Raw genomic sequence first — 27,284 nt, forward strand, 5'->3', positions numbered from 1 at the left:
CTGCTACTCTGATTCACAAGGTCGTCACCGCAATATACAGTCACCAGTCTGAGCAGCTGTAATAGCCACGGGATCGCTTTGAAGAGGCCTGGGGTCATTCATATACTTATGAATATATTTACAAATCCATCTTTCTGACATTTATTCTGGCATCTCCAACCCTGAGCAGCTTCTCAGAGCTGCAGTTTAAAAAGTTACCACCTGAGAATGTTTACTTCTTCTCCCTATAATGTGAAATCCGTTTCCTTGGCCCCAAATACCTTAGGATTGAGCAAGATTCAGTTCTGGACCAGGGACAGGATTTCTGTATGAAACAGTTTCACAGCTTTAAAGTCCAGCAGGGCTAGGCCTGGGTTTTTTTTCTTACCTTCTTCCTCTGAAGCATCAGGGCTGGCCCCGCCAGAGATGGGACATTGGACCGGGTGAGCTGGTGCTCTGTGGTGGCACTGAGGATTCTCTCTCTGAGGGGTGTGGCTGGCTGGTTCTTCTTCCACATGCTCCTTGTCTCACTGATCACCATATGTCGAGTTGGCAGTGTCTGGGTGGGGGGTGATTGGCTTCCTCTGCAGCATGTGGATGTGGGTCACTTGCCAGGATTATCTGGGTATCTCTCACTTAATCATTTCCTGGCCAGAAGTCTAGTCTCCTGCAGGCTGTGATACTTTGGTCTCAATTCGGTTGTTGGGTTGAGTGTGCAGGTGCTGAGTGGTGTTGGTGGCCTGGGATATACAGGAGATCAGACTACATGATCTAATGGTCCCTTCTGGCCTTAAACCCTATGACTCTTTATCCCATTGAGAAGAGGAGTGTCCATGCTTAGCAATGGGAATAAGGTCCCAAGGTGTGGGACAGTTGTGGGTCTAGAATAGCTATTTATGCTCAGATTTAGACAGGGGTGAAAGTAACTTAAGGGACTTGCTGGTACTCTGGGGTCCTGAGGAGGGGGTGGGGCCTCTACCGGAAGAGGCAGGACCCTTAAATCAGGATTTAAAGGCCCGGGGCTAGGACTGTGGTAGCAGCAGCTGGGAGCCCCGGGCCCTTTAAATCACCCCCTGAACTCCCAGCTGCAGAGGTGGCTGGGAGGCTTAGGGCTCGGGGATGATTTAAAGGGCCCGTGGCTCTAGCTGCCACTGCCGCAGTGGAGCCTCAGGCCCTTTAAATCATCCCCGAAACCCTGCTGCTGGAGCCCTGGGCTAGCGGTGGCAGGGCTCAAGCGGCTATTTAAAGGGCCCGGAGCGGCAGAGGCAACGGGAGCCCTGAACCCTTTAAATAGCTGCCGGAGCCCCACCACCAGGACCCCGGGGGCCATTTAAAGGACCCAGGGCTCCCGCTGCCTCTGCCGCCTCAGGCCCTTGAAGTCGTCCCTGGAGCCCTGGGGTAGTGGCATCGAGGCTACAGAAGCGATTTAAGGGGCCCGGAGCGGTAGCAGCGGCAGGAGCCCTGGGCCCTTTAAATCGCCACCCGAGCCCTGCTGCCGCTACCCCAGGGCTCTGGCAGCGGGGCTCCGGTGGCAATTTTAAGGGCCCAGGGTTCCAGCCGCTGCTCCAGCCGCTGCTGGGAGCCCCAGGCCCTTTAAATTGCCAACAGGGGAAGCCAGTCCGCCCCGGTATGGTGCACCAGCTCTTGCTGGCAGCGGTGGCAGGTTTGTAAAAATTTTGGTGCTGCCCAGAACCTGCCCCTGCCCAAACTCTGCCTCCCTCAAACTCCACCTCCCACCTGCCCAAGGCTCTGGGAGGGAGTTTGGGTGGGGGAGGAGGTCTGGGGTGCAGGAGGAGTGTAGGGTGCAGGCTCTGGGAGGGAGTTTGGGGATGGGAGGGGGTGCCGGGGTGAGAGCTGCGGGGTGAGGCTAGGGATGGGTTTGGGGTGTGGCTGGGGATGAGGGGTTTGGGGTGTGGTAGGGGGCTCAGGGGTGAGGCAGAGGGTTAAGGTGCAGGGGGGATGAGGGCTCTGGCTGGGGCTGGAGATGAGGGGTTTGAGGTGTTGGAGAGGCTCAGGGCTAGGGCAGAGGGTTGGGGTGCTGGGGGGGGGGTGAGGGCTCTGGCTGGTGTGTGGGCTCTGGGCTGGGGCAGGGCTGGGGATGAGTTTGGGGTGCAGGCAGGATGCCCTGGGACTGGAGCCAGAGAGGAGGACTCCCCCCAGCCCTCTCCCCGCCGACAGCAGCGAGCTCTGGGGTAGGGGCCCCCTTCTCCCCCCCAGCAGCACACTCACCCCCAGCACTGTCATTCTCCCTTGCCTCCTCTGTGGTGGGTGCAGTGGGGGCGGGGGCTGCCATCACATGTGCACCTTGTCCCCTGCTGCTGCCTCTCACTATAGCCTCATTGGGGGTGGGGGATGGGGCTGCCCCTGCCCAGCGTGGGGCAGGAGCGGTGACTGCGGGTATGAGGGGTGGCTGTACTGGTGGAGGGTCCCGTCGGAAAATGAAAGGGTCTGAGGGGGAAGGGCAGCCTGCCCTGGCAGTGGGTGATGGGGGGCCCTAGGACTCTGCGGCGGCAGTTGATGCAGGGAGGCAGCATGGAGCTGCAGGGGAGAGACAGGGACGCTCTGCTCTGGGACCCAGGGAGGCGTACGGGGGCAGCAAGGGGGGGCCAGGGGACACTCGAGGGAGGCGTGGGGGGGCAGCAGGTGGGACCAGGGGGGAGACCCGGCCCCGAACATTGGTGGAGCCAGGTCCCCGGGCCCTCAATATTGCTGGAGCCACGAGCCCATATAACTGGCCTCTACGGCTTGCCCGTATGCCGTACCAGGGCGGGGCGTACCAGCTTACTTTCACCTCTGGGTTTAGAGCTGTTTTGCATTTGTTAGTTTTTATAAGTTTGAGCCCTGCTCCATTGGACACATACAACAAATAATGCCAATTACGTTCTTTAAAACTTGAAAACATTTGCAAAATATTTTTGACAACATACGGTGTGTACAAAATACAAGATGCATGCTGGGCTACTGACTGGCTTTTATTGGCATTTAGTTGGGATTTTGCTGTTCATGAGTAATGCGACCATTTCACATCAGTGCTGATAAAATCCTTGTATCAAACTGTGCTCTGTGTGTGTGTGTGTAAATCCATAGAGCCAGATCCTCAGCTAGTTTAAATGTTTATGCCAGGTGAGGATTTGGCCCCATGTTTTGGTTAATCTTTGATTAGACACAAAGCATCGCTCACTCAGCTAGTATTGCAGCTCCACGCACTATAATGCTGAGTGGTTATGATAGCAAAGAGACCGATTCCCTGCAGTTCTCAGTTCGAGTTACTCCCCTTTGCATTATCAGCGATGTCAGGAATTATAATGACAGAGTGGACTAGACCCGTGGAAATTCAGTTCTCGCTCTCTCTCCTTTGCTTTCTTTTGGTTTCTCACGGTCCCAGGAAATGCAGGGAAATGCAAATCCCATACGGGATCTGGGCGGAAATCCAGGCTGATGAAGACAGTGCAAACTATGAAGAGCTATGGGAACTACCAGAACTGCACCATTGTGAGGCCTCATATCCCGCACTCCAGCTATGGCACCTATGTGACACTGGCCCCCAAAGTGCTTGTGTTCCCTGTCTTTGTGCAGGTAAGCTGGCCCTTCCTGGCACATCTGGAAACCAGGCTGTATGGGCTGGGGGGGATTGACTGAAATCAGGGAGATTTAAATCACCAAGTGCAAAGCCTGGATTTAAATCATCGATTATATAGCTTAACATTGTCAGATTCTTATTAATTGTACATTTAGTATGTTAGAAATGGGGAATGATGTATTGCTTATTTATGAGACAATTAACTTTTGGCTCATGAATTGTGGCAAACTGCATTAGGATGGTAACAAGGATTTAATTAAACTCACAAAACTGTACATAACATTTATTTTGATTAAACAAAACAACCTTAAATGTTTTGGATACGTAAACTTCTCTTATCAAACCCCATTTCACATTCACAACTAAGTTATAAGAAGTTCAGCCCTTAACATATTTTGTATTAAATTCAGATTTCATTTTAAGCAGGCTTATTTTTAAAAATGAAAAACGTAATTTAAATAGCTAAATTAAAAAATCGGATTTCTCCCTGGTTACCCAGCCTGGTGTGTCCCAAAGGCAGCCCATGTATCACAGACTCTCTCCTGTACATGGTAACTTCAGTTACTCTAACATATTGCAGTGCTTCCTGCCCTTTGCACCAGGGAACGTGCCTCACATCTGTATCCCACTGTGGAAAATACTTTTCCTTTAACATCTCCATTCACCTCTGTGCCTCAAAGACCCACTCGTAAGCCACCATTTACCGCTAGAATCAACTTTCATCAAAAGTTCTTGCTCAGGGAACTGAGCTGTTGGCTGTGGGAAAAGAACCCTTGTCCAAGTGCTGTGCTGCACTCAGGGATGGCATGGCCAAGCACAGCCTCTTGGCAGGAAGCACAGAGTTCAGTGCCAGAGTGTGAGTGATGACTATAGACTATAGAGTGATGACTGTCAGAGAAGGGAAAGAAACCCTTCATGCAATGTGTACCAAAGAACTGGATCCCTCATCTTTTTCAGCTTTCCCCTCCTAGCATTGTCTAGCATTCAGTGTAGTATCAGATGCAGTGCCTCTCTAGGGAACTATGTCCTGCCCTTGTAAGGGGATGGACTTGCTGTTGCATTGGACTTCCCCTTCTCTAGCTTCTGTGGTTTACATTGTAAAAGGGCAGCTTTCCACCTTTGGTGCTTGGCTGCTTGAGCCATTTGGGGGAATCCTGACCAGTCAAGCCGGGGTTTCGACCACCAAGTTCTCATTACGGAAGGTACTGAATGACCTGGCTTCTGCTCGTGGCTGCAAGGTACACTTTTGCAGCTGGGAATGTAACCAGGAATTTCATATAGTCTTGTCACTTGGCAGCCCTAAAATCAAAGCACATCAAGACAGGCATCAGGATGTAGATGTATGGTAGGGTGAAGAGGTAACTTCCCAATTCCACAAACTTTGATCTTGCGGTTTAGCTCTGAATTTGATTATCAGAGCTGGTTTTAAGGCTTCTACCTCCTGCTTATGCCCAGGTGGTACTGCACAGCTTTTCATAACTGAATAGTCCTGGATTTGGTCCCAGAAAACCTAAGGGAATCCTGTTGTGATGCCCTCTCAGGAAGTTCAGGACTGTGAGTCATCTTGTTACCCCTTGCCGCAGAGGAAGAGGGACTTGGTGGAGCTAAACTGTGCATCATCCACCTGACACTCCAGTCTGTTAGTCTCTGAACAAACGCCTTAAAAGCTCTGTCAGCCTTCACTTTGCCTTGCAGGTTAACCTCAGGTGCACTCCAGTCCCCAAAGCTCCTTAAAAAGTGACCCCCGCAGTTCCAGCCCCTGGTCACAGGGCACTCCCAGCAGTTACCATGTCTGCTGTCTGCGAAGAGCAGCATGCACACCAGCCTGTTGGATCAGCTGAGGAGTCACACTTCAATATACTGCATGGAGTAAAACCAGGAGTAAATATACTAAAAAGGAACAGAGATTGAGTGATCCTAAGATGAGATAACAGAAATAGTTACAAATAAAACAAAAATAGAACCTGCATTCTAGTGGCTAAAACTTAACAGGGGACCATCCTTGTCCAAGGCAGTTTCACACCTCAAATCCCCTCTCAGCGTCGCCATGCCACATGGCTGGGATCCACTGTATTCACTGTGGCTACAAATAGCCTAACCTCTTTGTTCCCTCCCTGATAACAACATGCCTTTTCCCTACTTATAGTCCCCTAAATCTCCCATACCTTTGTTCTCCAGAGGGCTGGTGCCCCGCTGTGTTCAGTTTAACCTGGCTTTTCTTGTTGCCTTGCGTCACCTGCAGCTGCCATTGTGTCTGGGTTTTTGCAGTGCTTGAGTTACACCAGAGATCTTTTCTTTTTTTTTTCAGCAAAATAATTTTATTTCTTACTAAAATACAGTGAACACCCATCAAGCATTCTATACACAGTTGAGTTGAACAACTACTGTTGTGATGTACAAAGATACATATTAAGGCACATGAAGCTGCTCTTTTACAAAATGATTGTTTTTAGTTCTCCACATGTCTTTGGTACATCTTGAACATGCCACATTATTGGTAGATATGCAATTCTGTTATAATAAGTTATCTATAAGACAAGACTATTTTTTCCTCTGGAACTGTAAGCTAGTATTTCTCATTTTTTTCCCCCCACTTAGGGCTTTCTGGTCGGAGAAAGGTAGGCATTTCAACATGCACCTTTAGGTCTTAGTTTTTCTGGTAATAGAACCACTTGTCCACTTCAGGTGGTATTGTATTGGGAGTTCCACAGGGTGGTACTGCTTCCAAAGTAGCTTTAGCAGATTCTTGACTAAGGCCTGGTCTACAGTACGCAGTTATTTTGGAATTAGCAAAGTTACTTCGAAATAAAACTGATTCCGTCCACACGACCAAACCAGTTTTTTCAATTTAAAGGGCTGTTTAATCTGATTTCTGTACTCCACCTCGGCAAGTGGAGTAGCGCTAAAATCGAGATCGCAGTTCCGGGTTACAGGTACTGTGGATGCAGTTCGACGTTATTGGCCTCCGGGAGCTATCCCAGAATGCTCCCTTATGACCGCTCTGGACAACACTCTCAACTCCGATGCACTAGCCAGGTAGGCAGTAAAAGCCCTGGGAACTTTTGAATTTCCTGTTTGGTCACCATCAGCACAGGTAACCGTCAGCACAGTCCACCATCACAGGCGACCATGCAGCGTCCACCATCACAAGAGACCACGCAGTCCCGGATTCTCTGACAAGCTCCAGCATGGTCTGAACGGGAGGTACTGGATCTCATCGCATGCTGGGGAGACGAATCTGTTATGGCAGAACTACGTTCCAAAAAAAGAATCACAAATACGTATGCTAAAGTCTCCAGGGCCATGACAGAAAGAGGCTACTCCAGGGACACAGAGCAGTGTCGTACAAAAATCAAGGAGCTTAGGCAAACATACCAAAAAGCCAGGGAGGCGAACGGGTGCTCTGGGTCACAGCCCCATACATGCTGCTTCTACCGTGAGCTGCATGCAATTATGGGGGGTGACGCCACCAGTACCCCACCACTGTCCGTGGACACCTGCAAGGGGGGAGTAGCACGAAGCGAGGAAGATGAGTTTTTGGAGGACAAAGAGGAGGAGGAGGACAGTGCACAGGCAGCAAGTGGGGAATCCGTTTTCCCCCCTAGCCGGGAACTAGTCTTAACGCTGGAGCCAATAGCCTCCCCCACTCCCAAGGCATGCTCTTGGACCATGACCCTGGAGAAGGCATTTCTGGTGAGTGAGAGCTTGATCGGAGCCATGCAGTGGGGGGTGCAGGGTGGTGGGGAAACCCAGCCGTCCTGGGCTGTTTGCGTTTAGTTTAAAGAGCTCATCCCTGCTCAGAGCCTCATCGGAGCTATGTGGTGTATGTGTTTTGGGGGGTGGGTGTTGTGTGAAGCGATCATCCCAGAGAGCCCACAGGCCCTCCTTTTATATGGCAAACCCACCAAGCATTGCTTGCTATGGGAAAGGGGGCCCGGCTGGTTGAAAGCATTGAAATGAATGTGGAAGAAGCAGAACGCCGCATGCCCCTAGGGCTTACCATGGCTGCCTGCAAGCTGAATTCTGTTGCCTGGCCGCATGCGATGGCTTACTCACACCAAAGTGGCAGGCACTTCGACCTTGTACAGAAAGAACATGTGCTGTGTACTATGAATTGCCTGTTTCATTGAGAAAGAGTGTCCCCTTTGTTCTCTAAAATGTATCTTTTAAAATACTACCCTCCTTTTTTCTTCTCCCACAGCAGGTGCAAATGTTTCAACGCAGCCCCTATCTACTCCGTCCCAGAGGCTGGTCCAGATTAGAAGGCGGAAAAAATGAACTTGGGATAACATGTTTGCCGAGCTCATGCAGTCCTCCCACACTGATAGGGCCCAGCTGAATGCCTGGAGGCAAACAATTGCGGAGTCGCATAAAGCGTTACTTGAATACGAAGAGACGAGGGACGTGTGCGATGAGAGCAGGCAGGATGCTATGGTCATGCTCATGGGGGAGCAAACTGACATGCTCCGCTGTATGGTGGATCTAATGTGGGAAAGGCAGCAAGACCACAGGCTGCCACTGCAGCCCCTGTATAACCACCCTCCCTCATCCCCAAGTTTTATAGCCTCCTCACCCAGATGCCCAAGAACACAGGGGGCGGGGGAGGCTACGTAGTCAACCCCAGAGGATTGCACACGCAACAGAAAGCTGGCATATCCTAAATTTTGATTTGGTTTCTGGACTTGGCCTTCCCTCCTCCTCCACCCTCCTAAACCAATGCCCCTCCCTCCCCCGTCTAGCTTCTGATTTCTCTCAGTGTTTTGTGCAACAAATAATAAAGAACAGTTTTTAAACAATTGTGACTTTATTTCCTTTCATATATATAGGCAGCGGGTAACTTTAAGAGAAACAAACACAACTGGCACACCGTACCCTGGCCAGTCATGAAACTGGCTTTTAAAGCTTCTCTGATGGGCAGCACGCCCTGCTGCTCTCTTCTAATCGCCCTGTTCTCTGGCTGTGTGAAACTGGCTGCTAGACGAGTTGCCTCAACCTCCCACTCCGCCATAAATGTTTCCCCCTTATTCTCACAGATATTGTGGAGCACACAACAAGCAGCAATTACAATTGGAATGTTGGTTGTGCTGAGATCTAACCGAGTCAGTAAACTGCGCCAGCGCGCTTTCAAACATTCAAACGCACATTCTACCACCATTCTGCACTTTCTCAGCCTATAGTTGAACCGCTCCTTACTACTGTCCAGGGTGCCTGTGTATGGCTTCATGAGCCATGGCATTAAGGGGTAGGCTGGGCCCCTGAGGATAACTGTCGGCATTTCAACATCCCCAATAGTAATTTTCTGGTCTGGGAAGTAAGTTCCTTCCTGCAGCTGTTCAAACAGACCAGAGTTCCTGAAGATGCGAGCGTCATGCCCCTTTCCCGGCCATCCCACGGTGATGTCGGTGAAACGTCCCTTGTGATCCACCAGTGCTTGCAGCACCATGGAAAAGTACTCCTTGCGGTTTATGTACTGGCCGTCCCAGTGTTCCGGGGCCAAGATAGGGATATGCGTTCCGTCTGTCGCCCCGCCGCAGTTAGGGAACCCCAATGCATTAAAGCCATCCACTATGACTTGCACTTTTCCCAAAGTCACTACCCTTGATAGCAGCTGGTCAATGATTGCATTGGCTACTGGCAGCACAGCAGCCCCTACAGTAGATTTGCCCACTCCAAACTGATTCCCAACTGACCGGTAGCTGTCGGGCATTGCAAGCTTCCACAGGGCTATGGCCACTTGCTTCTCAACTGTGAGGGCTGCTCTCATTTTGGTGTCTTTGCGCTTCAGGGCAGGGGAAAGCGAGTCACAAAGTTCCATGAAAGTGGCCCTATGCATATGAAAGTTTCTCAGCCACTGGGAATCATCCTTTACCTGCAACACTATGCAGTCCCACCAGTCTGTGCTTGTTTCCTGGGCCCAGAATCGGCATTCCACGTCATGAACCTGGCCCAACACCACCAAGATCTCCCAATCGCCACATGCCGTGCTTCTAGGAACGTCTGTGTCCAAGTCCTCATCACTATTGTAATTGTGCTGTTGTTGCTTCCTCACCCAGTTTTGTAGGTACTGCACATGCTGCTGGATAATGCACGAGGTTTTTACAATGGTCAAAACTGCAGCGGAGATCTGAGCGGGCTCCATGGCTATGGTGCCTGCACGGGTAATCCTGGAAAAAGGGCGCAAAACGTAGGAGAGCAGAGTGGCAGCGGAAGAGGTGCTGTTCAGTTCACGATAGCCTAAAAAAGGTGGGAAATGGTTGTCTTCTGTAGCTTTCATGGAGGCGGGAGCCCAGGACAGACAACATGGAGAAGTTTGGAAGTGTGGCAATAGCGGGAGAGCAGAGTTGGTGGCGGAAGCTGTGCTGCTTGGTTCACGATGGCTGAGCAGAGTTGGCAGCGGAAGCATTTGAAGAGGAAGAGAAAGAGTAGATAGTAGAGATTACATTGGAAGATGAGAGGAAATGAGAGGTGGATTCATAGTAGCAGGAGAGCAGCGGTCCACCGTCTGCTGAAAGCAGTATGGCATCTGCACTCCAAAAAGGCACGAAACAATTGTCTGCCGTAGCTTTCACAAAGGGAGGTGCAACTGACGACACACACCCAGAAACACCCACGAGAATTTTTTTGCCCCATCATGCACTGGGATAACCCAGAATTCCAATTAACCCAGAATTCCAATGGGCAGCGGGGACTGCGGGATAGCTACCCACAGTTCACTGCTCTGACGTTTGATGCTAGCCTTGGTACTGTGGACGCACTTCGCCGAATTCACACGCTTTAGTGGGGACACAGAAGACCGAATGTATAAAATCGCTTCCGAAAATTCAAATAGAATAATTTCAAAATAATTTCGTGCTGTAGGCGTACCCTAATACAAAAGGCACTGTCTGACACAGTTGTATTTGCGCAATTGATTGCTCCTCCATCTGTTTTTTTAGATACTAGAGCTGTCCAGTGTTCATGAGTGCTTTTGATGATGTTAATAGCAAAGTCCTTGTCTTTAAATTCTCCATTAAATGCAAACTGGTTTTCTGGCTTCCCATCAGGTACCTTGTACCTTCTAAATCAGTCCACTGTAGCTTCTAGGTATCCAGGTTTCATCTTTCAGACATCATCAATATTGTTATAGTTGGCTGCTTCAGCGTCTTCAATATTGATTGCTATTACTTTCCGGTCTGTCTCCCCCTCATCAATCAGTGCCATTGTGCCCAGTAATTGTGCCCAGTAATTAAATTTCACTTTAATTACTTCTCCTCTTGCTTCCAATTGCTTCCAATTTCACACACATCAATTGGATCGTTATCTCCATAATAGCCAGTATTTTCATCTTTATGTCCTGGATGCTCCCATGTCTGTGGGATAGCACCATAATTCCAGATATAGCCCTTGTGGGGAAATACATTAGCAACATAACGCAGCTGTCTTTTCTTTACATCTTGTTTAATTGGGTTTAGAGGATCCTTTGTTGCAATTTCCATCTTTGCATTTGTCCATCAAGGTAGTTCCACAACCATGTTGAACACGTTGCCAGCAACTGGATATACTGAAATATCATGGAATGGTGAAATGTAGTGTCCTTTATCATTTTTGAAGAAGAGCTGGTATCCAGGCTGTTGGGGGTAGCGCTCTCCTTCACGCTGTAGCTGACCGTGGTGCCACCAGCAGCGAAGGAGACAAATTGACACACACCGCACCAGCCCCTTAGGGAGATCTTGGCAGGCAGGTAAACCAGCATTCCTTTGTCTGAGACACACTTGTTCCTCAGCCCTGCCTGCTTATATGGATTGAACATAGGTGCATACAGCTTCTGGCATAGCTCTCGTACACACCATGCTGACTCAGTGTGCAGCTTCTGGGATGAGCCCAACCAGTTGCATAATCTAGTTTTCAAAACAAGTTCCCTTCCCTATCACTGCCTTCCACAGCACAACTACTCACGTGTATTGCATGCGTTATCTGAACTCACCATGCCCAAACAATGGGTGCATTCATGATTTGTCTTTAAGTAAGAACACAGCTGGGGCTTTGTTACTGTTTTATTGTCTTTCCAAGTTAGTGACTCTTGGTTTCACTCTGAAATGTTCCCACACTTTTAAAACGGATTTTAATGACAGTGTCTTTCAGTGAGTTCAGACTTTGCCTCTATGCTTTGCAGTATTTTATCTTGTAGGCTTTGTAGGCTTTGCAGAGCAAAGTCCCGTTCAAGGCAGCAGTTACACCACTCTGAATGCTCTTCTGCACTGTATTGTCTCAGAAGCTGGTTTTGTCAGCATTGTGCAGCAATCAGAGCAATGGATTTTTTTTTTTGAGTTCTTGGCTTCTCCGTTGTCAAAGCAAGTTGCCCCTACAGAGTTGGCTATGTAGCCCAAAGTCCACTGCAGCACAGAAGGAGAGAAGGCACCCTGCCCAGAGTCGCTTAATCTTGCTAATGAAGTTAATCAATTAAAAATATGTAGCTCCCCGTATTCATGTTGAAGCTAGATGAGACTGGGGTGGGCTACTGCTGTGGTTGTGCTTCCTGCTCTCGGAGCCGCCACAGGCAAGCCCACACTTTGCAGAAAAAATAATGTACAGAGAAGCAGAAGCTGCTGATAATCTTTTTATAGCTTCACATGACATAGGTGTTAAATGTGAGGGTTTTTTCCCTCCCTTTTATCACTTGGCTGGACTGCAGAGTTTCCATCCTTGAGAGATGTGCTGTAACAGGGCAGCTCATGTCTGCTTCACTTTCAGTGGTTTACAACTTAAACTAAAGGCAAAGAGCTTCTGGGGGGTGGAGAGTTAACACAGGTTTCATGGGAAACTTTCTCATTTCGAGTTGACGTTCTGGATTTTTTTTCTTTTTTTTCAAATGTTTAGCCTCTAGACCTTTGCAACCCAGTCCGGACTCTCCTTTTGTCAGAGGAGCTGCTGCTTCATGAAGGCAGAAGCAGGACTGTAAAGGTGAGAATTTCAGTCACTCCTAACATGGTTATTGTGCTCATTCCTACGCATCTAATGTGTTAGATTGAAAAGGTCAATGTTTGACTTTTAAAATGCCTTCATTGCAGTGGAATTCAAAAACAGATGGAGCCAGTTCATCTTGGGATAGACTAACTGCCACAGCAATTGCTGGAAGTCTTCTCTTCTTCGCATCCATTTTGATGGCACCAGACACATGGCAAACACATGCCAGTCATTTGCCTAAAAGTCATGAGGTTTTTGTTTCTGCTTAACTGTTGGCGCAGGACCTAATCCTGGGGGTAGGGTTGGGAACCTTTGTGCACTGTGGAAGCTCCCAAAACAGGAGAAACCAAAACAGGTTTCAAGAGAAACCATACCTCGATTTCACCATGGTTTGGTTTTTGGTAAGTGTAGGTCCTGAAAGGGGAAATATGCCCTCTCCTAACTCCTGGCCCCTCCTCACTTGCTGTGTTTTGTGCCTGTGGCGTTATCAGGAGGGGTGTGAAAAACCCTGACAAACAGACCAGGGTGGTTACATGCTTGAGCCAGGCTGTGTACATCAGAAGGCTCAACAGCCAAACCAGGGGAATCAGGTGATTTTAGCTGAGTTTTGCTTCGGCTTCATTTGGATCCAAAATGTAGGGGTTGCAAACCCCAAGTATTTGAAGCTGAAGAAGAGGTTTGTCTAAGTTTCGTTGGGCTCTATTAACCTGTCTATGCCTGACGTGAAAGCATGGGGCTAAGTGTAATTTATCTTAGATGATTTTGCTTGAAACACCGTCATGTGGAGCACCCTTCTTTTCCTGCCCAGTTACCGTAATGAGTAGAGGTGGTAGAAAGGTTTCCGTCAAAATCTTTGGTTGGCAAAAAATGTAGATTTGGGTCGACTGAAACATTTTTCAAATTTGTGTCAATTTTGGGGAAATTTTTTGGTTGAAATGAACATTATAATTATAATTAAAATGATAAAACAATAATTTTAAATGGGAAATGCTGAAATGAACTCTTTTGACATTAACAAAACATCTCCCTTCAATTTTTTGGGCTAGATTTCTATACCAGCCTCCCCAGAGGAAGAGGTACCTGGGCACTCCCACACCCCCTAACCTTCAGCCTAGTGGTTAGAGCACTCACCTGGTGTATGGAGACCCATCTTCAAGTTCCTGCTCTGGAGAAGGGACGTGAATCCAGGTCTCCCCTTTCCGCCGGGCGAGTACCCTAACCACTGGCTAGGAGCGTCTCTGGGGGTGGGTCTGTCCTGTTAAAGCTGTTCTGTTTGTATAAATACTCCTTGGAGTAGGGACTGGACCCAGGTACCCCCCAAACGGAGCTCCCTGCCCGCCAAGTCAGAGTTGTTCTCATGCTGTCTGACCAGCAACTAGTCCCGCGTTTCTAAAAAGTGGGACAGCCTCAACAGGAAAGAATGAGAGCCCCCCTCCCCCCCACACAAATACTCAGCAGCCTGGGGTTGGGGTGCTCACCTGGCAGGGGGGAAACCTGGGTTCAAGTTCCTGCTAGCAGGGATTAGAATCTGGGTCTCCCACATCCCAGGTGAGTGTCTTCACTACTGGGCTAAACGGGGCACCAGCATCACTGCCATCTTCTTGAGATGGGTTTTGTGAATCCAGCCCTTCAGTCCCTTTGCTTTTATTAAAAATCAATTCTTTCGACCCAAAATGAAACGTTTTCGGCTTCTTAGTTTCACAGGAAACTCCAAAAGTTTTGGTTTCCGTTCAGCCCAAACTGAAATTATGTTTTGATTTTTTTGGAACTGCTATGAATGGAAAAATCGGTACTTCCTCCAGCTTGGCTGATACATGTATAGTCACTTGGATGCTCGGTGACCTGTTTGGCTGCACAAAATTCTGTGGCATGTCCATGCAGCCACGGAGGGCCCTTTTCCTTTACTATTCAGATCCTTTTGTGTTCCATGTTTTTGGATGGCTGGTTGCAGAGTCTCAGAAAACCATGGCCTCACTCCTGGCCAATGGCACACAGGCATCTGTGTGGTTCAGCTCGGTTAAATTGCTCCTGTTTCTCTCTCTCTGGTGTTCAAAACATAATTCTTCCATCTTTCTGATCTGATTCATTGGTCTTTCCATGAAAGTCACTGGAAAATTGTGTCATTAACTTGGGAAACTCATCACTGATTTGCAGCTAGACTCTTGCCCTGCCTGTGCCTCAAATGTCCTGCACTGCCACAGCTCCTCTAGGGCTACAGAGCCCCCCAAGCAAGTGCAGGTATATGCAGCATCAGTGGAGCACTCGGCTGTGGGAGTGAAGCTCCTGTATGGGTGGGGAGGCACTGTCGTAATATTTACCTCCCCCCCACCCCTCTGTGGGGCAATGATTTAGTACAGCCCTGATGCCCACTCTGGGTTGATTGGAGTTGCCTGTCTCTGGTTCCATTTCAAAGGTCTACAAGAGCAGCAAAACGTTAGCTAACCCTGTGTCATTGAGCTGCCATTTCCGGCTGGCGAAGGTGAGGGGGGCAGGACGTGGAAGTAGATGGGAACATGGAGAAGGTCACGCTGAGGCTTTTCTAGCTAGAAGAAATGTGCGTCTCTGTCACCATAGCCAAGTGGCTCTTGTTAGCCATTTTGGGGCCCCTGCTGTAGATGTCCAAGCTCTGTCAGAGTGAGGGCGCCAGAGAACAATTGGGTCCTGTTGGTCTATCATGTCTAGGGGATGAGAGTGGGATCTCCAAGTCAGAGTTATCTCCGTGAAAGAAGTGTGCCCTGGGTGTGAGTGCAGGAGAGATGGTTGGGAATCATGTTGCACTTGGGGCCGTGCCATCTGCTAAACCTGGCCAGGGGGAAGAGAGAAGAGTATGTGGCTGAGGGCCGTGGAGCCTGGCTCTGGAGGGTGGAGTGATAGGACTAATGAGGTGGGAGGGGACAGGTTGGCAGCAGCTGCCTTGGAAGACTGAGCTGCCGTGTTTGGCACAGTGTGCAGCAGCATCTAGAAGCAGTTCTTAGCCTAGCTAGCTGCATTGTTGAGAGAGGAGGATCATAACTAGTAAGATTTTTACATCACTTAGCATTCGATCGAACGGCTTGCTCATGCTCAGTAACATCCCCGCTCTAAGATCTGATAAGAACATAAGAATGGCCATACTGGGTCAGACCAAAGGTCCATCTAGCCAAATATCCTGTCTTCCAATAGTGGCCAGAGCCAGGTGCCCCAGATGGAATGAACAGGACAGGTAATCATCAAGTGATCCATCCCCTGTCATCCATTCCCAGCTTCTGGCAAACAGAGGCTAGGAACACCATCCCTGTCCATCCTGGCTAATAGCCACTGATGGGCTTATCCTCCATGAACTAATCTAGATCTGCTGGGACCTAGCAGGGCTGGAAGCAAGTGCAGCGCATCCCTTCAGAAAGCTGGAGACCTCCCTTCTCCAGTGGAACTGAGAGTATCTGTTTGTCGTCTTAAACCTTTCATGTCCAATTTATGGTGGCATGCACAAGAGCAGAGTCTTACCCTATACTATAGAGTCACGGGTCCCTCTCGTGACGGGATCCCCCCAGGGTGTAGCCTGGGACTGTGGGACCGCTGTGTCCCCAAACTCTCACCAGCTTGGGCTGTCTCTCACAATGCGTTGCTATTGACCAACAGCAAACCCTGCCAGGTGCTGTGATCACTCAGCACAACTGCCTGTGGAGCCCCACACCCAGCTATATTGCATGAATGCTCTCAGAGCCACTCATGAATCACCCAGAGAAAGGCACCAGAGTCAAATCCCTCCAGCTCCCAGCACTGTACCCCAGCAATGTACCATCTTGCACTGCTCAAGATGGGCAGTGCAGATTTATTAATTGGTTCACCACGTCATCAATAGAAAGTGGATATACACCAGCCTTTGTCAGACCTGAGCAGAGTTTCCCCACACTTCATACAAACTCACTGGTAAAGATAAACAATTAAACAAATTTATTAACTATAAAAGGTAGATCTTAAGTGATATTAAGTGATAGACAAAAAGTCAGAGTTAGTTACCAAAAGAAATAAAATATAAGCACGCAGTCTAAACTCTCAAGCCTATTTGACTGGGCAACAACTAGATGGAGCAGTTTTTCTCACCCCACTGGATATTGCAGTCCTTCATATTGCAGGCCAATCTCCTCTGTTGGAGTCTTGTCTTCTGGGTGTCTTAGTTGCTTCCAGCATAGGTGGGGGCAGGATAAAAAGCCCCACATGTGGCCACTGTGTCTGTTTTATACCCTCAGACCATGCGCTTGGAAAACACAAGTCCAGGCATGTCTGTGGGGTATTGCTGAGTCTCTCCCAGCAAGGTTGAGCAATCCCCCTGGTGTGGCCTCATGCAGGTCATAGACTTTCAAGGTTGGAAGGGACCTCAGGAGGTCATCTAGTCCAACCTCCTGCTCAAAGCAGGACTAATCCCCAATTTTTGGCCCAGATCCCTAAATGGCCCCCTCAAGGATTGAACTCACAACCCTGGGTTTAGCAGGCCAATGCTCAAACCACTGAGCCATCCCCATTGCATTGTAGCTCCTTTGCTGGACAATGGACAATGGCTGTTGATGGTTTGGTTGACACCCTGCCTGGGTGTTGGTTACTTTCCTTGTTGTTGCCTCTGGGGAGCTAATATCTGGCTGATTCCCCAACTTACAGCATATTTTAGTGACAACCATACAACACAATCTCATAACTTCATATGCATTAATGATACACATATAGGGATAGAGAAATGACTTTCAGCAGATCATAACCTTTCCCCTGATACCTTACAAGGCATGCTTTAGATGTAAGATCATGATTATATGAAAATGGGGAATATGGGGGTTCCAGGACGCTCCCCCAAGGTATAGAATATCACACCTCTCTTCCCGCCTGGCTTGATCTTAGGGCAGCCCTTGGCCTTCTCTATCTCACTCTTTGGTCCGCTGTCATTTACTAGATAATCCCCTCTCCTCTCTGCAGTGTGCCTGTTTCCCTCTGCCCTCTTTCTCTTCTAACCCTGACCTGTTTCAGCCTAGGACACCAGTTCTGAGCGGCAGATGCCTGTCACCAGTGTGGGCATTGCTCTCTGATCCCTCACTTTGCCTGGGCTCTGAATCATTCAGGAGCGGGAAGCTATGGGGCAGCTGGCAGAGACTGAATTCCTGCATCTTGATTTAAAAATGAACTGCTTTGCCTTTCCTCCCTGACTCCATTATCACCCCCTTCACTTGGGCCATAACTTGGCACTTCCAAAGCCAGGAATCCGAAGCTCTTTGTCCTCCATCTCCTGTAGGAGGGAATTTGTCTCCATCTCTGGAGCCCTGCCAGAATCTGTCCTTTCTCTCGCCCTACCTCTGGTGCAATCCTTGTTTAGGCCTTACGCACATCCTGTCTAGACTGTATTGCAATTCCCGCTTTTATGGTCTTCCGAAATCCCCCCAACAAGCCTCCAGCCAGAGGATCCAGAATGCTGCAGCCTGTTTTGCAGAGGAACCTAGATGTACTTTGCCTTTGTCTGGCTCATTCCCTAATGCCCTTGAAGGCAGCCATTGATGCTATAACAGGCTCCACCCATTCCCCTCTTTTTTTCCTGCCTTCCCAGCCATCAGGAATTCCATTCAGGGCAGCCGGAAACCCTGCACTTGGAGCGCACAGCATGGCCCGGTCCCCCGTCTTGGAGACACAAGAAGGGATTTCTCTTCAGATCATTCGTCGCCGCTTTGCGCTGCAAGATCCCAGCACTTGGGGGTGGCAGGTCCAGCTGGGAGTGGGGTAGCTGGGCCCAGCTGGGACAAAGGGTCAGACGGACCTACTGAACTCCAGGAGAGGTTTCAAAAGGAAGCTTCTCAGTAACTGCAACTCATGGCAATTCCGTCCTGCTTAATAAGTCCGATTGGGCCAGAGACTCAATCGCTCTACACCTTCCCCTCCCACCCTGACCCTGCCGTGTTGCCTCCTTGACATCCCCGCACTTTCCTTACCCCACACCCACCCTGCCATCCCGCCTCACTGACAGCCCCCACCTTCCCCTCCCCACCCCCACCCTGCCATCCCACCTCACTGACACCCCCACCTTCCCCTCCCCATCCCCATCCTGCCTCACTGACACCCCCCACCTTTCCCTCCCCATCCCCATCCTGCCTCACTGACACCCCCCACCTTCCCCTCCCCACCCCCACCCTGCCATCCCGCCTCCTTGACCCCTCCCAACTTCCCCTCCCCAACCCCACCCTGCCTCACTGACACCCCCACCTTCCTCTCCCCACCCCCACCCTGCCATCCCGCCTCACTGACACCCCCACCTTCCTCTCCCCACCCCCACCCTGCCATCCCGCCTCCTTGACCCCTCACAACTTCCCCTCCCCAACCCCACCCTGCCTCACTGACACCCCCACCTTCCCCTCCCCACCCCCACCCTGCCATCCCGCCTCACTGACACCCCACAACTTCCCCTCCCCACCCCCACCCTGCCATCCCGCCTCACTGACACCCCACAACTTCCCCTCCCCACCCCCACCCTGCCATCCCGCCTCACTGACATCCCCCCACCTTCCCATCCCCACCCTGCCATCCCACCTCACTGACATCTCCACCTTCCCTACCCACCCCCATCCTGCCATCCCGCCTCATTGATGCCCCCCACCTTCCCTTCCCTTCCCCACCCCCACCCTGCCATTCCACCTCAGTGACACTCCCCACCTTCCTCCCCACCCCCACCCCGCCATCCCGCCTCATTGAGACCCCCACATCTTCCCCTCCCCTCCCCCACACTGCCATCCTGCCTCATTGGCCCCCCCACCTTCCCCTCCCTACCCCAGACCCCCTTCTTACCCTTCCCCTATCCATGACCCTCCCAGACAAACTCAGATCAGTTTGTATAGCAATATAGCTCAGTTGGTACAAAAACTGTGTTTAGATCATCCTCAAGATTGGATGTGTTCTTCTAAGAGCTCTGCTCTAGCTCAGCCGTCATATATGGGCATGATGCGGGAAGCCCCGGGTGGAATTCTCCGTCCTGTGTTATGCAGGCTGCATTATCATCATGGTCTTGTCTGACCTTTCCCAGGAAACTCTGTGCGCCTCTGTGCCCCGTTACCACGCAGGAAACTGTTAGCTTGAGCACCTCTGCTTTGCGGGTCACAGCAGTGACAGTACCATTCGGGAGAGATGTGTGTCTTTTCCTTCCATCCCCTCGCCCGGGGCCTCACTGGAGCAGTTGGGTAGCTCTTCTGTTGACCCACCTTGTTAACCGTTAGAATCCTGCATGAAACTGCTGAGTCAGTCCCAGCGGCTGCTGCTGGTCAGCCAGCCCTCGGCTCGCTGAACAGAAGGATAGCACCCCTGGTCTGAGGATCATTGGGAAATGCTTTGCTTGTGCTCCAGGGCCAGCTTATTTCTCTACATGCTCAAGAAAAGAACTAGCCCAAATGCAGGTACCTTGTACAATGTCATGTAACTATCTAACCCCTAACTTCCGGAATGCTCCCTCCTCCAAGTGTTTGCCATTCTCCTAGCTCTGCAGGAGGAACCTCTTCCAGGGGGCTAGACTTTCCTAGTCACCTGGAGGGTTCACCCTGCCCTTACTTTGCCATGGGGTTTGCGAGGAAGATGGAGGGAATTTTACAAACCATTTCTCTGTGATGTGTGTGGCCTTTGGTGTAAAGTAGAATACCACCTTCTGAAAACCAGGAGCCACCTGGACACTTGCACCCTGGTATAAATGCCTCCTGTGTAGTCTGCACTGGACTCCACGGTAACCTGCACTGGACTCCGCTCCTGTTTGGTATAAACGCCTGCTGTGTAACCTGCACTGGACTCCACTTCTGTTTGGTATAAATGCCTCCTTTGTAGTCTGTGTTGGATTCCTCTCCTGTCTGGTATAAACACCTCCTGTGTAGTCTGCACTGGTCTCTACTCTTGTTTTCTCTACATATTGAATTTTAATTTTTCCGTGTTCCCAGTTGAAGCATAGGTCTGCTCGGAAAAGTGACTGTGAAATGGCATTGTATGTTCTTGTGTTTGTGCCTCTTTGATCTTCAGTTCAAATCTGCTTGGCTTCTAAACTAAATGATATTCTTGTCTCTGTCTTCACCTCCTTGCCTCTCCATTTACTGCTCCATCTCCCCTTCCCTTTCAGATCCTTGAATTCACCTTCTCCAACCTGTGTCTGGAGTACCCCTCTGGTTGCTTCCCAGACCTTCTCCAGTCCAGCTTCCACCCCCTGCACCCCATTGAAACAGCTCTGTCCAAAGTCTCTACTGGCCTCTGCCTGACCAGAGCTCAGAGTCAGTGCTCTGCCCTCCTCCTCCTCCACCTGGGAGGGCATTTTCCAGAGGAAAAGATGAAATGTTTCATGTTGACTTTCTCATTTCATTTCAATATTGTCAAAATACTGTCATTTTCAATACGGTTAAACCATTTTGTGTTGAGTTTATTGTTTCTATTCATTTTGGTTAGACTTTAATATCATTAAAATATTAATTTTATAATATTTTGTGTGATATTTAATACTACATAGAAAATATATTATATTTAATATTTTAATAAAATAGTTGAAAGGAAGAGAATCAACATTATCAAAATGAAATATTTTGATGGTTTTGAATTGGAATTTTTTTGAAATTTTGTTTCGTGGGAAATTTTGAAATTGCAGCTTTTCATTCCAATTTGAAACAAAAATAAAATAAGTATTTCAAATGCTGGAGTTTCCCATGGAATGGAAAGTTCAGTTTGTGAGCAGCTCTACTTTAAAGGAAGTGCTTTTCTGTTTTTGTGTTCACTGGACTTAAAGGGATGTGTGTTTGCAAAATAACAGTAATATTTTTCTTGGGGAGTGTGACAGACTCTTGGTCCAAGGATGATGAGAATGACGAGGGGCCTGGAAAAACTCCCAGGACGAGAGATTGAAAAAATTGAGATTGAATAAGTCAGCATGATAAAAGCATGTAAAGTAACGAATGGTCTAGAGAAGGGAGATTGGGAACTTCTCTTCGCAGTCTCATAACACATGAAGAAGGGGGCATTCAATGAAATTAAAGGGTGACAAATTAAAAACTGATAAACAGAAACCCTTCTACATACAACACGTTATTAGACTGTGGAACTCCTTACCACAGGAACTTGCTGAGGCCAAGAATTTAACAAGACTCAAAAAGAGGTTGGACATTTCTATGGATAACAAGAACATCCAGAGTTGTTATGATTAATGACAATAAACATTTTGGAAGGGACATCAATCCTCAGGCTTCAGGGCGTGAGCCACTTTCTAACTGTTAGGATACGTTTAGACTGCAATTAAACACCTGCCCCTGGCCTTGGTCAGTTGACTCAGGCTTGTGGGGTTTGGGTTGCGAGGCTGTAAAACTGCTGTGTAGATGTTCAGGCTCTGGGACCCCTTGAGGATGTGGGCCCCAGAGCCCGGGGTCCAGCCTGAGCCCGAATGTCTATACAGCAATTATTAGCCCTGCAGCTCGAGCTCAGCAAGCCTGAGTTAGCTGACCTAAGTCAGCCACAGCCATGCCACGGGTCTTTTATTCCATTGTAGATGTACCCTTAGAGACCTAATGCAAAGGTCACATTATCCCCCATCTGACCACTATTGGGTTTTCACATCTTCCTCTGAAGCAGCTGGTACTAACACTGCCAGAGACAGGAGGCTGGACCAGGTGGATAATGAGTCTGATCCAGTCTGGAAATTCCTATGTCCTATGACCCCACACATGGAGCTAGAGTGATTTTGCTGACTTTTCCTGGTCTCCGTTGTTTCCTGTTAGCCCCATTGAAAGATACAGCAGTGCTGGAGTGTCTCCTTATAAGGCAGAGTGAACTAGGGCCAGGGATGGAGGGATCCGCAGGGAGTGACCCTAGGAACAAGCCAAATTCAGAAGCAGGCTTAGGGTGAGGTTTGTACTGTGTTGGTCTTGAAGTTAATAATTAAGCCAACCCCTGAGGGGGTGAGTGTGGGTACTAGCGAGTGTGTGTGTTGGGAGCAGGGGAGGGCCTCTGGCTGTTCAGTAAGAGAAGCAAACACAAGGCTAGTTTTATTTGTAAGCTAAAGCGAGGTTCATAGCTCTGCACTCCTGAGAACTCCACAAAACCAAACCTGCGTGCAGGAAGGAAAACGGACTGTAGCAAGGCCACTGATTTCAGTATCAGAGTCAAACACTGACACAACATACGGAGTTCTGTTAGAACCTGAAATCTATTAGAACATCGGCCTAGTGAAATCTGCCTCTTCTTCTCTACCTCATCTCTCAGAACCTCACTGCATGTGTGAACAGTGACTCAGTGCGGTTTCAGAGTAACAGCCGTGTTAGTCTGTATTCGCAAAAAGAAAAGGAGTACTTGTGGCACCTTAGAGACTAACCAATTTATTTGAGCATAAGCTTTCGTGAGCTACAGCTCACTTCATCGGATACATACTGTGGAAAGTGTAGAAGATCTTTTATACACACAAAGCATGAAAAAATACCTCCCCCCACCCCACTCTCCTGCTGGCAATAGCTTATCTAAAGTGATCACTCTCCTTACAATGTGAATGATAATCAAGTTGGGTCATTTCCAGACCAAATCCAGATCTTCTCACCCCCCCCCACACCCCCCCCCCCACAAACCCACTCTCCTGCTGGTAATAGCTTATCTAAAGTGACCACTATCCTTACAATGTGTATGATAATCAAGGTGGGCCATATCCAGCACAAATCCAGGGGTTAACAAGAACGTCTGGGGGGGAAGGGGGGTAGGAAAAAACAAGGGGAAATAGGTTACCTTGCATAATGACTTAGCCACTCCCAGTCTCTCTTCAAGCCTAAGTTAATTGTATCCAATTTGCAAATGAATTCCAATTCAACAGTTTCTCGCTGGAGTCTGGATTTGAAGTTTTTTTGTTGAAGAATTGCAACGTTCATGTCTGTAATCGCGTGACCAGAGAGACTGAAGTGTTCTCCGACTGGTTTATGAATGTTATAATTCTTGACATCTGATTTGTGTCCATTTATTCTTTTACGTAGAGACTGTCCAGTTTGACCAATGTACATGGCAGAGGGGCATTGCTGGTACATGATGGCATATATTACATTGGTGGATGTGCAGGTGAACGAGCCTCTGATAGTGTGGCTGATGTTATTAGGCCCTGTGATGGTGTCCCCTGAATAGATATGTGGGCACAGCTGGCAACGGGCTTTGTTGCAAGGATAGGTTCCTGGTTTAGTGATTCTGTTGTGTGGTATGTGGTTGCTGGTGAGTATTTGCTTCAGGTTGCGGGGCTGTCTGTAGGCAAGGACTGGCCTGTCTCCCAGGATTTGTGAGAGTGTTGGGTCATCCTTCAGGATAGGTTATAGATCCTTAATAATGCGTTGGAGGGGTTTTAGTTGGGGGCTGAAGGTGACGGCTAGTGGCGTTCTGTTATTTTCTTTGTTAGGCCTGTCCTGTAGTAGGTGACTTCTGGGAACTCTTCTGGCTCTATCAATCTGTTTCTTCACTTCCGCAGGTGGGTATTGTAGTTGTAAGAATGCTTGATAGAGATCTTGTAGGTGTTTGTCTCTGTCTGAGGGGTTGGAGCAAATGCGGTTGTATCGCAGAGCTTGTCTGTAGACGATGGGTCGTGTGGTGTGGTCAGGGTGAAAGCTGGAGGCATGTAGGTAGGAATAGCGGTCAGTAGGTTTCCGGTATAGGGTGGTGTTTATGTGACCATCGTTTATTAGCACTGCAGTGTCCAGGAAGTGGATCTCTTGTGTGGACTGGACCAGGCTGAGGTTGATGGTGGGATGGAAATTGTTGAAATCATGGTGGAATTCCTCAAGGGCTTCTTTTCCATGGGTCCAGAAGATGAAGATGTCATCAATATAGCGCAAGTAGAGTGGGGGCGTTAGGGGATGAGAGCTGAGGAAGCGTTGTTCTAAGTCAGCCACAAAAATGTTGGCATACTGTGGGGCCATGCGGGTACCCATAGCAGTGCCGCTGATCTGAAGGTATACATTGTCCCCAAATGTAAAATAGTTTTGGGTAAGGACAAAGTCACAAAGTTCAGCCACCAGGTTAGCCGTGACATTATCGGGGATAGTGTTCTTGACGGCTTGTAGTCCATCTTTGTGTGGAATGTTGGTGTAGAGGGCTTCTACATCCATAGTGGCCAGGATGGTGTTATCAGGAAAATCACCGATGGATTGTAGTTTCCTCAGAAAGTCAGTGGTGTCTTGAAGGAGTGCTGGTAGCGTAGGGCATGAGGAGGGAGTCTACATAGCCAGACAATCCTGCTGTCAGGGTGCCAATGCCTGAGATGATGGGGCGCCCAGGATTTCCAGGTTTATGGATCTTGGGTAGTAGATAGAATATCCCAGCTCGGGGTTCCACGGGTGTGTCTGTGCAGATTTGATCTTGTGCTTTTTCAGGGAGTTTCTTGAGCAAATGCTGTAGTTTCTTTTGGTAACTCTCAGTGGGATCATAGGGTAATGGCTTGTAGAAAGTGGTGTTGGAGAGCTGCCGAGCAGCCTCTTGTTCATATTCCGACCTATTCATGATGACAACAGCACCTCCTTTGTCAGCCTTTTTGATTATGATGTCAGAGTTGTTTCTGAGGCTGTGGATGGCATTGTGTTCTGCACGGCTGAGGTTATGGGGCAAGTGATGCTGCTTTTCCACATTTCAGCCCGTGCACGTCGGCGGAAGCACTCTATGTAGAAGTCCAGTCTGCTGTTTCGACCTTCAGGAGGAGTCCACCTAGAATCCCTCTTTCTGTAGTGTTGGTAGGGAGACCTCTGTGGATTAGTATGTTGTTCAGAGGTATTTTGGAAATATTCCTTGAGTCGGAGACGTCGAAAATAGGATTCTAGGTCACCACAGAACTGTATCATGTTCGTGGGGGTGGAGGGGCAGAAGGAGAGGCCCCGAGATAGGACAGGTGCTTCTGCTGGGCTAAGAGTATAGTTGGATAGGTTAACAATATTGCTGGGTGGGTTGAGGGAACCATTGCTGTGGCCCCTTGTGGCATGTAGTAGTTTAGAAAGTTTAGTGTCCTTTTTCTTTTGTAGAGAAGCAAAGTGTGTGTTGTAAATGGCTTGTCTAGTTTTAGTAAAGTCCAGCCACGAGGAAGTTTGTGTGGAAGGTTGTTTTTTTATGAGAGTATCCAGTTTTGAGAGCTCATTCTTAATCTTTCCCTGTTTGCTGTAGAGGATGTTGATCAGGTGATTCCGCAGTTTCTTTGAGAGCGTGTGGCACAAGCTGTCAGCATAGTCTGTGTGGTATGTAGATTGTAATGGATTTTTTACCTTCAGTCCTTTTGGTACGATGTCCATCTGTTTGCATTTAGAAGGGAAGATGATGTCTGTCTGTATCTGTACAAGTTTTTTCATGGCTGAAGGGTGGTCCAGGGAATGGTGGCGACAGAGCAGTATCGAAGCCAGCAAGCAGATTCTCTCTTACAACCCTAGCAAAAAGCATTCAGGTTTTTTAACTTTCTGCTTTGGGGAATAAGTTGCCACAAGTTTGGCCACAAAGACGTTGTGGTAGTCGGCAGTCTCAACCAATGACAGCATTCCTGTAGGTGCAGTACAACTCCTGGCACTTAGCTAGGGGGAGATCAGGGAGAACAGCAGCATAGAATCATAGAAAAGCTATTTAGAAAAGCTGGACGAGCACAAGTCCATGGGGCCGGATGCGCTGCATCTGAGAGTGCTAAAGTAGTTGGCGGATGTGATTGCAGAGCCATTGGCCATTATCTTTGAAAACTCATGGCGATCCGGGGATGTCCCGGACAACTGGAAAAAGGCTAATGTCGTGCCCATCTTTAAAAAAGGGAAGAAGGAGGATTCTGGGAACTACAGGCCAGACAGCCTCACCTCAGTCCCTGGAAAAATCATGGAGCAGGTCCTCAAGGAATCAATTCTGAAGCACTTAGAGGAGAGGAAAGTGATCAGGAACAGTCAGCATGGATTCACCAAGGGCAAGTCATGCCTAACTAATCTAATTGCCTTCTATGACGAGATAACTGGCTCTGTGGATGAGGGGAAAGCAGTGGACGTGCTGTTCCTTGACTTCAGTAAAGCTTTTGACACTGTCTCCCACAGTATTCTTGCCAGCAAGTTAAAGAAGTATGGGCTGGATGAAGGGACTATAAGGTGGATAGAAAGTTGGCTAGATTGTCGGGCTCAATAGGTAGTGATCAATGGCTCCATGTCTAGTTGGCAGCTAGTATCAAGTGGAGTGCCCCAAGGGTTGGTCCTGGGGCCGGTTTTGTTCAACATCTTCATAAATGATCTGGAGGATGGTGTGGATTGCACCCTCAGCAAGTTTGCAGATGACACTAAACTAGGAGGAGAGGTAGATAGGCTGGAGGGTAGGGATAGGATACAGAGGGATCTAGACAAATTGGAGGATTGGGCCAAAAGAAATCTGATGAGGTTCAACAAGGACAAGTGCAGACTCCTGCACTTAGGATGGAAGAATTCCATGCACCGCTACAGACTAGGGACCGAATGGCTAGGCAGCAGTTCTTCAGAAAAGGACCTAGGGGTTACAGTGGACGAAAAGCTGGATATGAGTCAATAGTGTGCCCTTGTTGTCAAGAAGGCAATGGCGTTTTGGGCTGTATAAGTAGGGGCATTGCCAGCAGATCGAGGGACGTGATCGTCCCCCTCTATTCGACATTGGTGAGGCCTCATCTGGAGTACTGTGTCCAGTTTTGGGCCCCACACTACAAGAAGGATGTGGAAAAATTGGAGAGAGTCCAGCAGAGGGCAACAAAAATGATTAGTGGACTGGAACACATGAGTTCTGAGGAGAGGCTGAGGGAACTGGGACTGTTTAGTCTGTAGAAGAGAAG

General features: G+C 48.8%; 1 protein-coding gene and 1 pseudogene across 2 annotated transcripts in view; one reads left to right on the forward strand and one right to left on the reverse strand.

Annotated features, from left to right (window-relative positions):
- The window catches only part of LOC140899398 (regulator of G-protein signaling 3), a 133,964-nt gene that overhangs the window by 40,516 nt on the left and 66,164 nt on the right, over positions 1–27,284 (forward strand). For both annotated transcript variants that reach the window (XM_078849091.1, XM_078849090.1), the window contains 2 exons: positions 3,365–3,555; positions 12,416–12,499. In XM_078849091.1, coding sequence (XP_078705217.1) covers positions 3,365–3,555; positions 12,416–12,499 — 275 coding nt within the window. The remainder of the gene's footprint in view (positions 1–3,364; positions 3,556–12,415; positions 12,500–27,284) is intronic.
- Positions 6,152–11,348, reverse strand: LOC140899256 (inorganic pyrophosphatase pseudogene; annotated as a pseudogene).

Source organism: Lepidochelys kempii, chromosome 16 (genome assembly GCF_965140285.1).
Source record: "Lepidochelys kempii isolate rLepKem1 chromosome 16, rLepKem1.hap1, whole genome shotgun sequence".
In the NCBI taxonomy this organism is placed as follows: domain Eukaryota; kingdom Metazoa; phylum Chordata; order Testudines; family Cheloniidae; genus Lepidochelys; species Lepidochelys kempii.